At 47.8% G+C, this 15,124-nt stretch overlaps 1 protein-coding gene across 1 annotated transcript in view; it reads right to left on the reverse strand.

Annotated features, from left to right (window-relative positions):
* Positions 1–931: 931 nt before the first annotated feature.
* Positions 932–15,124, reverse strand: part of MTRF1L (mitochondrial translation release factor 1 like) — a 43,420-nt gene continuing 29,227 nt past the window's right edge. The window contains exons 5-7 of the mRNA XM_075338167.1: positions 6,716–6,833; positions 5,843–5,979; positions 932–1,159 (exon numbers count right to left, since the gene is read on the reverse strand). Of these exons, the coding sequence (XP_075194282.1) occupies positions 950–1,159; positions 5,843–5,979; positions 6,716–6,833 (465 nt within the window). The 3' untranslated portion in view covers positions 932–949. The remainder of the gene's footprint in view (positions 1,160–5,842; positions 5,980–6,715; positions 6,834–15,124) is intronic.

Raw genomic sequence — 15,124 nt, forward strand, 5'->3', positions numbered from 1 at the left:
TTTCACTGACGTGTGAAACGGGCCTAAAAGTGAGAATATTGTTGCTACAGCAACATTTTGGGTGAAGTAGCTGTGGATTCAAAATGCTTAATATACTCCTGAATAAAATCCTTGATGGGTGCAGATTCCAAAATGGGGTCACTTGTGGGGGTTTTCTGACGTATAGGTACCTAAGGGGCTTGGTGTGCGAAGTTTATTTCAACTTTTCCAAAATTCAAATGGTGCTCCTTCCATTCCAAGCCCTCCCATTTATCCAAACAGAATGTGGAGAAGGAAATGACATCACAGGTTTTTTTTTTCCAAAGGTCTGTGTTCAACCAACTTTATTAACACTGACAAGTCTTAAAAAACGCACCTAAAAAAAACGCATGAAAAACGCATGAAAAACGCATGCGTTTTCGATGCGTTGTTTCTCAAAAAGCATTGTTTACAATTCTCCCCTCTGCCAGAGGGTGCGTTTTTTTCCGCGCGGAAAAAAAAGCAACGTGTGCACATACCCTCAACATTTAACCTAACAACAGGTTTGGCATAGGCCTTTCCTACAACTGATACTATTAAAAACTGGTGAGACAAGTGGGTAGCAGGCAAGTTATATAGTCTACTGCGGAGCAACCAATTTTTAATTCTATCTAATACTAGTGTCAGCCTTCAGGTGGCGGAAGACTATCCATTGGTTTTGTGTCCTCCAAAGAGGAAACCTAACTACAAAAGGCCATATCTACACAACTGTAAAAAAAAAAACAAAAAACACATTTCAATCATCCCCCTGCTGCTTTTTACCAATATCTACAGTTGAAAACAAAAAATATTACGACTGGTAATCTTTTTATTGTGGATTCCTACCTAGTGATTTTGAGGAGCAGGCGTTGAGGATTATGGATTTGTTAAACCATTCTGAATACTATTGAATATAGACCATACCAGACCGAAGCCTTAGAAATAAGCACCTTTATTTACAAATGCCCGCCTGTTCAATCATATCCATGAGTGTCTCGTAGTCAGAAAATTCACTAAGCGCCTGAATCATCTCATCTAAAAGTTCATCACCAAACAGAAATCCATCAATGTTGTGCACGGACATGCCAATCCGGTGATCTGTAACACGGTCCTGAGGAAAGTTGTACGTTCTAATTTTTTCTGACCTTCCTTTTGTCCCAACCTAGAGAAAACCATTGATAATGTATGGGAAGATTTAGGTCACACATGCAACACAAATATCAATTACAAACTGATGATGCCAGGGACTAGCCAGAAATGGAGACCTGCAGCTGATCCCAGCATGGCATCCTGTAAAACAACTTCAGCAATAAAAGTGCACTGAGGCAGCACATCTTTACATGGCATTTTTCACTGTGACAGACCAACTAGAAAGCATCTAATTGAGGCCTTAAGGCCTAAGACACACGGCATGAAAATCAGACAGAGTGGAGTGCAATAAAACATCGCATTCCACTCGGACTAATATTAGCCTATGTGCCAGCACTCATGAGAGATTGTTTTCTCGATCCGTTTGGGACCGAGAAAATAATCGCAGCATGCTGCGACTGTAATGCGAGTCTTTCTCTCGCACCCATTCAAGTCTATGGGGCGAGAGAAAGATTGCACTGCACTCGCAGTACACCGGTATACCGCTAGTGCAGGGTGAGAATGACAATAGCTGGATACGGAGGAGGGAGGGACTTAAATCCCTCCCTCCCCTTCTCAGCACCGGCCCACCCCTCTGTAGAGCCGGCCCGCTCCCCCACAGCTGTGGTCTGATCGCATGATCGGACCTCAGTCGCAGTGACACTCTGCTCCTGCTGTGCTGCCAGCGTGAGCGAAGTGTCATGCGAGGATCGCATTAGTTCCTGTGTGGCCCCGACCTATGGCCCAAACTCCTTAAAAGGGTTTTTCCAATAACAAAGTTAATTTTGGTCAATAGATCCTGGAAGAAGAAGAATTTCCACAAATGGATTAGTGTGTAAAAAAAAAAAAAAAAAAATAATAATATCCCTGTGCTGAGATAATCTTATATATGTGTCCGTTATGTGCTGTGTAATGGCAGTGTCTGACCTACAGGGACATGGTCTGATCATACCACAGCTCCTGAGCTGGGGAGGAAGTAAAAAAAAAGTGTACAGATGTTATAGCATGGGATTGCAAATGATTGACTCAGAGATAAAAAATTACAAAATAACAAGCAAAAGAGAAAGGGAAATGTTTTACCTCACAAAAAGAATCATCTGTGACCCTGTGCTATAATAGTTTAATACTCTTTTGCATCCTACTAGCCCCCGGACACAGTAAACAGCAGGGGCACACTTATAAAAATATTGCAGCACAGGAACTTTTTTTTTTTTTTTTATTTATTTTTAAAACACAGCCATGTGGTAATTATTTTTCAAAAATCCATTGATTGAAATTAACTTTCAATTTAACTTTGTTAGTCTGAAAACCCCTTTAAGGCTATGTGCGCACGTTACCTGTTTTTGTGACCACAAAGATGCAGCGTTTTTGGCTGTTACAAAAAAATGCACAAAAACGCATCCGGAGTAAAAAAAAAAAAAAAAAAAAACCCACAAAAAAACCACATGCGTTTTTTGTGCTTTTTGCCGCGTTTTTGTTGCTGCGTTTTTTCCAGTGCATTGCATGGGTGAAAAACGCTGGCAAAAACGCAGAAAGAATTGACATGTTGCATCTTTGTGGTCACCACAAAACCGCACCTAAAACAAAACTGCACTGAGCGGACAGCAAAAATGAAAACTTATAGACTTTGATGGGGAAGCAAAGTCATGCAGTTTTAAGACCAAAAACGCCGCGAAAAACACGCCTTCAAAAACGCACTGTGCGCACATAACCTTAGACTGGTGTTTTTTTACGGGTGTGCAGCAAGAAGATATGGAGAATTCCTTAAAATACACATACTGCTAAATAAAATTGGAGCATCTCATAAGTGGCATGTGCCTCGCCAGAAACGCTACTCTCGTCAACGACTGAAGTAACCTTTCTGGAGTAAAAAAAACATCATTACTTTTAATGAATTTGGTGGGCGTAGCCTTGCTCTGTCACCGCTCTAAACCAGCTTTGTCCATTTTGGTAAAACTTTAAAAACTTCAAAAATCTCTAAATTAGTTTGCAACTTTTCAGAGATTTTTTATACGTAAACACTGATGAATTGGAGCCTAAGGCTATGTGCTCATGGGACAATATACCCGCTGATTTTGCTGCGGAAAACCTGCGGATTTATCTGGATTTTCTAGATAAATCCGCAGGTTTTACCAAGTACAGACACTCCCCATGTTATCCTATTTGCGGCTGTGGAATATGCTGTGGATGTCCCGCAGCCGCACATAACTGCATGTCAATTATTCCTGTGGAAATACCTGCGGATGTCCCGGTCCTCCACTATGGAGATAGAGGCCAGGACTTCAGCAGGTAAGTCACATGAATGATCGCAGGTTTTCCGCAGATATTTTGCTGGAATCCCGCAGCAATGTATAGCTGCGGATTCCGGGGAGCTGCTGCAGGAAACCTGCGGACGTACCTGCGGATGTATCCGCAGGTGCGAGCTCCCGTGGGCATATAGCCTAAGAGTTTTCCCACAAGTTACTTAAGATCCACATGTGACTTTCAAGCTCGTTGCAATTTGGGAGTAGAGTAACACTTTCATTACTGTTAGGCCCGTTTCACACGTCAGTGAAAAACACAGACGTTCTTCACTGACATGTAAAACATGCACATGTCCCTCCATGTTCCGTGATTCACGGCACACATGGGCTGTCCATGTACAATCCGGGGACCGTTCTCCATGGTCAGTGATTGCACATAGAAATCAACTCACCTGTGCCAGCTCCCACTATCCTTGGTACTGAACGCTCCCGCGGTGCAGCATCCGGCCGGTGCTGAGCTCCGCAGCAGCTGCTTCCGGGTCAGCTGTGTCGCATATTCATGAATATGCACGGCAGTAATGACCGGCTCAGAAGCAGCAGGCAGAACAGGCTACACAGAGCGCCGCGGAAGCCGGGTGAGTAAAAATGATTTTATATGCACGTTTTTTTCTGGCACGTGTTTCACAGATGACACACGGATCACACCACTGCGTGGTCCGTGGGACATCAGTGATGCCAGAAAAAAAAACGGACGTCTCCGTGCGGCAATCACTGACACGCGTGTACGCCGCACGGAGACACGGTCAGTGAAAAATCACTGATGTGTGAGTAGACCCATTCATTATAATGGATCTGCGCATGTCAGTGATTCTGATACGTATAAAAAAAAAAAAAGAAAAAAAAAAAAGCACAAACGTGCCAGAATCACTGATGTCTGAAACAGGCCTTAGTTATTGCAAGGAGAAGATCCATAGACTTGGTGATATCTTTACCTTTGAAAGGAAATCTGTCACCCTTTTGCATCTTTAAACGTTATTAATATGGACATACAGGCGGCATAAAGATGTATTTGGCCATACTTGTATGCCTCCTGCATGATGGGTCGTTTGGCAAAAATCCGCCCATATATCTTCTGGGCTATGGGGCATCTGCTGGCAGGAAAATCAGCTTGCCTCCAGTCTTCATTATACAGGATTCCTTCTCTTCTCTGGAGTCCTTGGGACGTCAGGTGCATGGCTGGAAAGCTTGCGCCTGCACATCATGCCTGCTGCCCTCCCTTCTTCTCCCCAGGCTTTAATTGTGCTGTGCGCAGGCGCCAGGGAGTCACTGCTGCTTCACAGTGCAGGGGACAGATGGCAGGCAGAAAGCGCAGGATTTCCTGCTGCACACCTGACGTCACAGGACTCAAAAGAGAAGAGGTGGAATCCTGTATAATGAAGACCAGAGGATGGATTATCTTCTGGGCAGCACACACCCCATAGCCAAGAAGATGGAAAAGAGGATTGTTGCCAAATAACCCATCATCCAGGAAGCATACAGGTATGGCTACTTTCACCTTTAGGCTGGGGCCACATGGGGATTACTGCGATCCCCTAGCATGACACTTGACTCACGCTGGCAGTACAGCAGAGCCGAGTGTCATGCGAGTGTCCCTGCGACCGAGGTCCAACTGTGCGAGCGGACCTCAGCTGCGGGGGGCAGGCTGGCGCTGCGGAGGGGAGGGAGGGATTTATCTCCCTCTCTCCGCCGTAGCCGGCTATTGCCATTCTCGCACTGCACTCGACTGCGAGTGCAGTGCGATTTTTCTCGTGCCCCATACACTTGAATGGGTGCGAGAGAAAGAGTCTCGCATTACAGTCGCAGCATGCAGAGATTGTTTTCTCGGTCCGATCAGGGCTGAGAATATAATCGCTCATGTGCGCTGACACACAGGCTAAAATTGGTCCGAGTGGGTTGTGATATTTTATCGCACTCCACTCGCACCGTTTTTTCTCGCCGTGTGGCTTAGGCCTTATTAATATGGGCATAGAGGTGGTATAACTAAAAAAAAGCAAAAGGGTGACAGACTCCCTTTAATAGCCAGTTTGGCATTTCTGAAATTGTCATGACATCTGCTCTAAGAAATACAAGTCAGAAGTGGACTGTGCAAGCAGGAAGCTAAATGAAGCTGAAGTAGTAGATCATCATTCCATTTTAATTAGTGATGAGTGAGCACTGCCACACTCAGGTGCCCAGTACTGGTAATAAGCAGTTTGAGGCTCGGATGGGCTTGACTCGAGTACCGAGTATAAAAGGAAATAATGGAGAACTCAAGCATTGTTCCAGAAAATTTTACATGATACTGTCTGAGCGTCCAACTGCTCATTACCAGTACTAAGCACCCAAGCATGGTAGTGCTCACTCATCACTATAACCTAGCACAAACCACAAATTTGACATCACAGACCTATTTTGACGCTTTCTGGACCATTTACCTGGATTTTTCTTGCATTCTGTCGCTTATTCACCTGCTCTTCTAACTTCATGTTGTATAACTTTGCACGTAGAACTTTCATGGCCGTCTCTTTGTTTTTGATTTGTGATCTTTCTTGCTGACACTCAGAAACTATTCCTTCAATATAAAGAGGGAAAATAAAAGGTTACTCATCCATCATTAGTTTCAGGTCACAAACAATCAAAAACATCTGTTATTATTGTGGAATTTATTTTTCCATTAATCCAGATCCACCTTAGAACATGGGCAAACAGTGAATTTCCCAGCAAAGACGGTGCGGTAAAACACTGGCAGTGTTTTCGTCTTTGATCTCTTTAACAGCGACTATGGTGCCATTTTTTTTAATGTATATATTCATAGAGAAACAGAAGCCACCTGAAGAATCGATTGGTCACTTCTTTTAACCGCTTCACGGCTTTGGAAGCCTGATACGGTTAACAGCAGTACAAAGACTGAACATGTGCACAGCGGGTCGTTGTTACAATGCTGTGCTTACATTCATTATGTTTTCAGCCAGAACCAAGGGTGGAACCATAAAAAGGACAAATTTATTCTATACATCTGTAGTATTGGCAACTCATAACTATCTACTAAGCCAGTATGTGAATGGTACAATCTCTGGAAACGCCTGTGATCAACACAAGTGGGCGCCACGTTGCCTTTACAGCTGTATACCTTGTACAGTGGTGCCAGCACTATTGTGCCAGTCTCGGTGCCACATGGTCAGGATCATTGTGTTAGTACAGCACAAAGACAACTGCTGTGCCATCAGTGTTCTACTTATATAAAGCATGAACAGTACACAGTAAATGAGTGTCCTAGTGAAGATGGCAGGACCACCTCCGTCACCTACCAGTTGGTATGTGCACAATCCTCACCGCGCTGTCTGTGGTATTCACATGTTGTCCTCCAGCCCCACTGGCTCTTTTGGTTTCAATACGTAAATCTTTAGGATTAATTACTAAATGAATCTGCAGGTAGAGAAATGAAAGAATGTTTTCATATAATTAATTCAGTCTTTTTTCAAATTTTTTCAATGTTGATCATGTTAATTGCACTTTTTATTCTAACTTCTAAAAACAAGCTTTACAGTCCGTTTTACTTTGGGATCAAAGCAATATCTGCAGATGTTCTTCAATCTGGCTGTGCGTCAAGCAGTCATGTTCTGGCCTATGTAGCCACAACACCTGCACCGCACTATGGACACTGTAGAGGCCTCGGAGCTTACAGGACTGTGCGGAGGAAATAAAGCACGTTCATAATGAAAGGGTAGTCCACTTGTTAATATACTTTTGGTTTCAATTGCGCACGGTTTTCACAATCTGATACAGTGAAGAGCATGGATTATCTGTATTCAGAGGCTAGATCTAGACCCGGGCCATGTCCTGCTCACACAGCTCTAGGGACTTTACACTCTTCTCAGTCTGGAGTTTAAGGACTTGTTAACATTTCCTTTATATTTTTTTTTTTTTTCTCTAGAATGTGAAAAGAAGGGAATTTTGTTACTTACCGTAAATTCCTTTTCTTCTAGCTCTTATTGGGTGACCCAGACGATTGGGGTATAGCTACTGCCTCCGGAGGCCACACAAAGCACTACACTAAAAAGTGCAAGGCCCCTCCCCTTCTGGCTATACCCCCCCGTGGTATCACGGGTTCTCCAGTTTTAGTGCCAAAGCAAGAAGGAGGAAAGCCAATAACTGGTTTAAACAAATTAACTCCGAGTAACATCGGAGAACTGAAAAACCGTTCAACATGAACAACATGTGTACCCGAAACAACCCAAAAATCCCGAAGGACAACAGGGCGGGTGCTGGGTCTCCCAATAAGAGCTAGAAGAAAAGGAATTTACGGTAAGTAACAAAATTCCCTTCTTCTTCAGCGCTCTATTGGGAGACCCAGACGATTGGGACGTCCAAAAGCTGTCCCTGGGTGGGTAAAGAAATACCTCATGTTAGGGCTGCAAAACAGCCCTCCCCTACGGGGGTGTCACTGCCGCCTGCAGGACTCTTCTACCTAAGCTGGCAGCCGCCGAAGCATAGGTATGCACCTGATAATGCTTGGTGAAAGTGTGCAGACTGGACCAGGTAGCTGCCTGGTACACTTGTTGAGCCGAAGCCTGGTGTCGTAATGCCCAGGACGCACCCACGGCTCTGGTTGAGTGGGCTTTTAGCCCTGAAGGAACCGGAAGCCCCGCAGAACGGTAGGCCTCTAGAATTGGTTCTTTGATCCATCGAGCCAGGGTGGCTTTAGAAGCCTGCAACCCCTTGCGCGGACCAGCGACAAGGACAAAAAGTGCATCGGAACGGCGCATGGGCGCCGTGCGGGAAATGTAGAGTCTGAGTGCTCTCACCAGATCTAACAAACGTAAGTCCTTTTCATACCGGTGAACCGGATGAGGACAAAAGGAAGGCAAGGATATATCCTGATTAAGATGAAATGAGGATACGACCTTAGGGAGAAACTCCGGAATGGGGCGCAGCACTACCTTGTCCTGGTGGAACACCAGGAAGGGAGCCTTGGATGACAGAGCTGCCAGCTCAGACACTCGCCGAAGCGATGTGATCGCAACGAGAAACGCCACCTTCTGTGACAGGCGAGAAAGGAAACTTCCTTCAGAGGCTCGAAAGGCGGCTTCTGGAGAGCAACTAATACCCTGTTGAGATCCCATGGATCTAACGGCCGCTTGTACGGGGGTACGATATGACAGACCCCCTGTAGGAACGTGCGCACCTTAGAAAGACGTGCTAGACGCTTCTGAAAAAACACGGATAGTGCCGAGACTTCCCCCTTAAGGAAGCCGAGCGACAAGCCCTTTTCTAACCCCGATTGCAGGAAGGAAAGAAAAGTAGGCAATGCAAATGGCCAGGGAGACACTCCCTGAGCCGAGCACCAGGTTAAGAAAATCTTCCACGTTCTGTGGTAGATCTTAGCAGAGTTGGACTTCCTAGCCTGTCTCATGGTGGCAACGACCCCTTGGGATAATCCTGAAGACGCTAGGATCCAGGACTCAATGGCCACACAGTCAGGTTCAGGGCCGCAGAATTCCGATGGAAAAACGGCCCTTGGGACAGTAAGTCTGGCCAGCCTGGTAGTGACCACGGTCGGCCGACCGTGAGATGCCACAGATCCGGGTACCACGATCTCCTCGGCCAGACTGGGGCGACGAGTATGACGCGGCTGCAATCGGATCTGATTTTTTGCGCAGTACTCTGGGCAAGAGTGCCAGAGGTGGAAACACATATGTGAGCCGGAACTGCGACCAATCTTGCACTAAGGCGTCTGCCGCCAGAGCTCTGTGATCGCGCGATCGTGCCATAAATGCCGGGACCTTGTTGTTGTGCCGAGACGCCATTAGGTCGACGTCCGGCACACCCCAGCGGCGACAGATTTCCTGAAACACGTCCGGGTGAAGGGACCATTCCCCTGCGTCCATACCCTGGCGACTGAGGAAGTCTGCTTCCCAGTTTTCTACGCCCGGGATGTGAACTGCGGATATGGTGGATGCTGTGTCCTCCACCCACATGAGGATTCGCCGGACTTCCTGGAAGGCTTGCCGACTGCGCGTCCCTCCTTGGTGGTTGATGTATGCCACCGCTGTGGAGTTGTCCGACTGGATTCGGATCTGCTCTCTTTCTAGCCACTGCTGGAAAGCTAGTAGGGTAAGATACCCTGCCCCGATTTCCAGAACATTGATCTGAAGGGTGGACTCCTGCTGAGTCCACGTCCCCTGAGCCCTGTGGCGGAGACAAACTGCTCCCCACCCTGACAGACTCGTATCTGTCGTGACCACTGCCCAGGATGGGGGTAGGAAGGATCTTCACTGTGACAATGAGGTGGGAATAAGCCACCATTGCAGAGAGTCCTTGGCCGTCTGGGAAAGGGAGACTTTCCTGTCCAGGGAGGTTGACTGCCCGTCCCATTGGCGGAGAATGTCCCCTTGCAGTTGGCGCAGATGAAACTGCGCAAAGGGAACTGCCTCCATGGCTGCCACCATCTTCCCTAGGAAGTGCATGAGGCGCCTTAAGGGGTGCGACTGGCCTTGAAGGAGAGACTGCACCTCTGTTTGCAGTGAACGCTGCTTGTTCAGCGGAAGCTTCACTATCGCTGATAGAGTGTGAACTCCATGCCGAGATACGTTAGTGATTGAGTCGGTGACCGATTTGACCTTGCCAAATTGATGATCCACCCGAAAGTCTGGAGAGTCTCCAGCGTAACATTCAGGCTGCGTTGTCATGCCTCAAGGGAGGGTGCTTTGACGAGTAGATCGTCCAAGTAAGGGATCACCGGGTGTCCCTGAGAGTGCAAGACTGCTACCACTGCTGCCATGACCTTGGTGAACACCCGTGGGGCTGTCGCCAGACCGAATGGCAGAGCTACGAACTGAAGATGGTCGTCTCCTATCACAAAACGTAGAAAACGTTGGTGCTCCGTAGCAATTGGCACGTGGAGATAGGCATCTTTGATGTCTGTGGAGGCAAGGAAGTCTCCTCGAGACATTGAGGTAATGACGGATCGGAGGGATTCCATCCGGAACCGCCTGGCGTTCGCATGCTTATTGAGCAGTTTTAGGTCCAGAACAGGACGGAAGGAGCCGTCCTTTTTTGGAGCCACAAAGAGATTGGAGTACAAACCCTCGCCCTCGTTCCTGAGGGGGGACAGGGATCACCACTCCTTCTGCTCTTAGAGCGTCCACCGCCTGCAGCAGGGCATCTGCTCGGTGGGGTGCGGTGGGGAGGTGGGGCCTGGAGTCGGAGGACGAGAACAGAACACTGTCCTGTGCACGTGAGCACAATGTCCGTCACCCACCGGTCTGTGACCTGTGGCAGCTAAATGTCGCCAAAGGCGGGGGAGTCTGCCATCAACCGCGGATGCGGAGAGAGAGAGAGAGCTGAGAGTCATGAGGAGACCGCCTTGGTAGCGGTTCCTCCGGCTGCCTTCCTTGGGCGTGATTGAGCCCGGCCGGAATCTGAGCCCGTCTGAGGTTTTGTAGCCCTTTTGCACGAGGACAATTGGGACCTGCCCGAGCTTGGGAAGGACCGAAACCTCGACTGTACTTTTAGGACAGCATTAATAGGGTAAGTCGCAGAGCAGACATTGCGGAGTTACGGACGCCTCTGCGGTACAGATGTACATGTGCTCAAGGCCAGCTGTGCAAGAACAGCTGAAAAGGTTAGGTTGCCTATACGGCTGTGAATGCCGGAGCAACCGACACGCCGATAGCCTCCTAGACAGATTTCAACCAGAGTCCATCTGTCTGTGAATGGCATCTTTAAGTGAAGCCCCATCTCCAGTGCAACTATGGCTCTAGACGCAAGCCTGGAGATTGGAGAATCCACCTTTGGACCCTGGGTCCAGCGCTTGACCACGTCAGGGGAAAAGGGATAACGTGTATCTTAAAAACGTTTGGAGAAGACGCTTATCTGGTAAGCGTGGTGTTTCTGGACTGCTTCTCTGAAGTCAGCGTGGCCAGAAAAATACTCAATATCCGTTTGAGATACTGAAAAGGGACTTCTCCTGCTGTGAAGCTGACTCCTCCACTGGGGGAGCTGAGGGAGAAAGATCCAACCTTCCATTGATGGACGCTATAGGATCATTCCGTATGGCGTTACCATCCGGTGTATCCGGATTGATAGCGATGTCAGGATCAAAGTCCTGGAGAGCTGCCTTATCATACAGAGAGTCCTCCTGGGACCCCCCCGTTCCAAATGAGGTTGGTCAGGAAGATTGCCCATGGCCTGTCTGGACTGCAAGTCTCTATCTTATGACAATATATCTGTCGAAACTGCAACTCCGTCCCTGTCCTTGGACAGGGATGACAGGTGGTTTCTTTGGCCACGACTAGTAGAGACCCCGGCAGACGAAGTGCTAGAGACCCCGGCAGACGAAGTGCTACAGGGGAGCATGCACACAATGGGACGGTGTCATGAACAGCATCCCATGTAGTAAAAACAGCAATGAAAATCTGTGTTGCTTTTTTGCCGCTGCCGACTAGCCATCTAGAAGTATATAGCCAAGATTGGTGACCGTACAGTGCAATGTATAGCATACAAGCATAAAGTACAAATGAACACTGCAGCACAAGCAATACAAGCAGCATAGAAGCCTGTGCCCTGGCACCTCTGCTCTTCTGCTGCTGTAGACTAGTCATCTAGGGGAATATAGCCCAGAAGAGTGACCATACAGTGCAATGTATAGCATACAAGCACAAGTACAAATGCACACTGCAGCCCATGCAATACAAGCAGCATAGAAAAAAAAAAAAAAAAAAAAAAACCTGTGCCCCAGCACCCTTGGTTTTCTGCTGCTGTAGTCTAGCCATTCCAGGAGAATATAGCTAAGACTAGCGACTGTACAGTGCAGTGTATAGCATACAAGCATAAACACAAATGAACACTTCAGTACGTGCAATACAAGCAGCCTAGAAAGCCTGTGCCTTAGCACACCTGCTTTCCTGCTGCTGATGTGTCGCTCTCCAAGCGGGCATATAGCGACCTATGCAGTTATAATACACATGTACACACTGCAGTATATATTGGGGTCAGCACTATGTGTGCCGCTTACCGCCCGCCTATAAGCGGGTGTATGGTCGCCACCGTCCTGCCTGGTTGCCGAAAGTCCGAGCTCGGACTGCAGTAATGGCTGCCGGCGTCTTCCCCAGCTCGTGTGAGGAGGGGCGGGCCGTGGGCGTGCCCCAAGTCAGAGCGGGAATCCGGCGTCCGACAGTGTGCAGTGAGAGGGCTGGAGCATGTAAATAAGGCTCCAGCCCTCGGCGCTGCTGATTGCTCAGCGTCTGTCCCCTTCCCTGAGTGACAGGGAGGGGGCGGGAACGAAGCGGCACTAGGCCGCAGAAGCCGGGGACTGGATTTATAAGCGCCGCCGCCGTAAAAGCGCGGTCGGCGCCCAGTCCCCGGCGAACTACAAGTCCCAGCCGCGCCGCCGCTCCCGGAGCGTCCGGCGCGGTAGTTCCCAATACACAAAGTCACTCAGCAAAGCTGCAGTGACTGTAACCCTTTACTGTCCCCGGCGCACTAGCACACCCAGCAAGTCTGGAGTGTGCTGTGCCTGTGTGTACGGGGACACAGAGTACCTGTAATGGTGCAGGGCCATGTCCCTGAACGGTACTCCAGCTCCGTATCCAGCAGGTTCAAATGGGTCTGTGGATGGAGCCCGGCGTCAGAGCTTTGAGGCCGGCAGGATCCCACTTCCTCAGAGCCCCCCAGGGGGATGTGGAAGGAAAGCAGCATGTGGGCTCCAGCCTCCGTACCAGCAATAGGTACCTCAACCTTACAACACCATCAACGGGTGAGAAGGGAGCATGCTGGGGGCCCTATATGGGCCCTCTTTTCTTCCATCCGAAATAGTCAGCAGCTACTGCTGACTAAAATCTGTGGAGCTATGCATGGATGTCTGACCTCCTTCGCACAAAGCTTGAAAACTGGAGAACCCGTGATACCACGGGGGGGTATAGCCAGAAGGGGAGGGGCCTTGCACTTTTTAGTGTAGTGCTTTGTGTGGCCTCCGGAGGCAGTAGCTATACCCCAATCGTCTGGGTCTCCCAATAGAGCGCTGAAGAAAGACTGATTTTTATCAGTATCAGTTGTTGCCATCAGTTTTTTTCTTGTAGGGAAAATAATAATAATCTTTCTCCTATCCATTACAATGTAAAAAGCACCAAAGTTTTTTTCAGCGCTGGTAGTGGTGTTTTAAATCTAAGTCCCCTGTCTTATACCGCCTAGGCGTTTTCACCTTATTTTCAGTAATGCTCCGGTCCCACGGCGCAATTTAGCGCCCATAAGTTCTGCCTGGCTGGAAGTCACAAGCAGAATGTGTCCTCTAGCAAGTCACCAGAGGGACGCTGGAAAAAGAAGATGGCGGCAAACGAGTATAAGACGGCAAACACGACAGCTCCTGGACATAGGAGACTACGCTCAGTGTCCAACCACATCTCCTCCATTGTGGTTACCTCCAGCTGTGTCATGGGCACGCCTTCCTGGATGTCCAGGCCACACCTGTTGAAGGAGATTGGTAAAAAAAATTTTTAAAGCCCATGGCTAAGCTGGGAACTTCACTTTCCCCCTGCCACTGCACACAGTGCAAGCAGTGACAGGACGAGGTCCAGTGTGATTAGGACAGGAGGGGAGATGCAGATAGTGGAGGTCAGAGATGAGGAGAGTATCAGCAGTCTAGGATATGCAGTACAATGCCAGGCACCGTAGTGCTCAGCACAGCAGTGTAATCATCACGCTGCTGTGCTCTAAACACTGACTCAGCTCTGATATGTCACTAAGCCTCTGCAGAAGGCTTACACTGACATCAAGCCACGTATATAACACCATAGTATGAAACACTCCAGAGACGTGTACCTAATGCCATCATGTAACCCCCTAAAGCAGTGTATTTAATGCCCATCATGTGATACCCCCAAAGATAAGTATCTACTGCCATGTGATACCCCGCAAAGCCATGCATCTAATGCATGATACGCCCAGAGCACTGTATTCAATGCCATTACGTGATACATTTGAGAGCAGTGTATCTAATGCCATCTTAGATTATAGGGTCATACCTTCTGACTGAGCCCTCCTGCTCTTCAGCTTTAGGTGATATGATTCTTCATTTGCAGGTTCCAATCTGCCCATGAATTGTATGTTTTTTAACCCAAAGAGAGGCATTAGTTTGGTAGGGACCCAACAATAAGAGGTCACCTTGGCGTTTGCTGTTGGGCTCACATAAAATGGGCCATACTTGTGTTCCAAGTATTTCAATATTTTCATGTTTTTCACAGCAGTAATGCATATTTATATTCCTATACTCATTCTTACATATATCTGAGCATTGCAGAGTGCAACTGTCTCTGTTTTGGTAATATATTTCTTGTTCAGTTTGCACCTGTTCACATTAAAATATTAGGATGTGCCATCAGTCTTTTTCTTACTTTATCTAATGCCATTATGTGATAAATTTCAGAGCCATGTATCTAATATGTGCGATACACCAAGAGCAGTGTATCTAATGCCCATCACATTACTGCTCCCATAGAAGTAGATGGAGCGGTGTCACACAATACACTACTGCTCCCATAAAAGGTCACATTACACCACGGCTCCTTTAGAAGTGGACCGAGATGTGTCACATATTACACGTCTGCTCCTGTAGAACTGGACAGAGCAGTGTCACACATTACATATATTAGATACTGCGTATCTAAACCCATCCTGTGTGATACACTCTTCTGAGCCCTATATCTAATCCCATCAAGTCA

Source organism: Anomaloglossus baeobatrachus, chromosome 3 (genome assembly GCF_048569485.1).
Source record: "Anomaloglossus baeobatrachus isolate aAnoBae1 chromosome 3, aAnoBae1.hap1, whole genome shotgun sequence".
NCBI lineage: Eukaryota > Metazoa > Chordata > Amphibia > Anura > Aromobatidae > Anomaloglossus > Anomaloglossus baeobatrachus.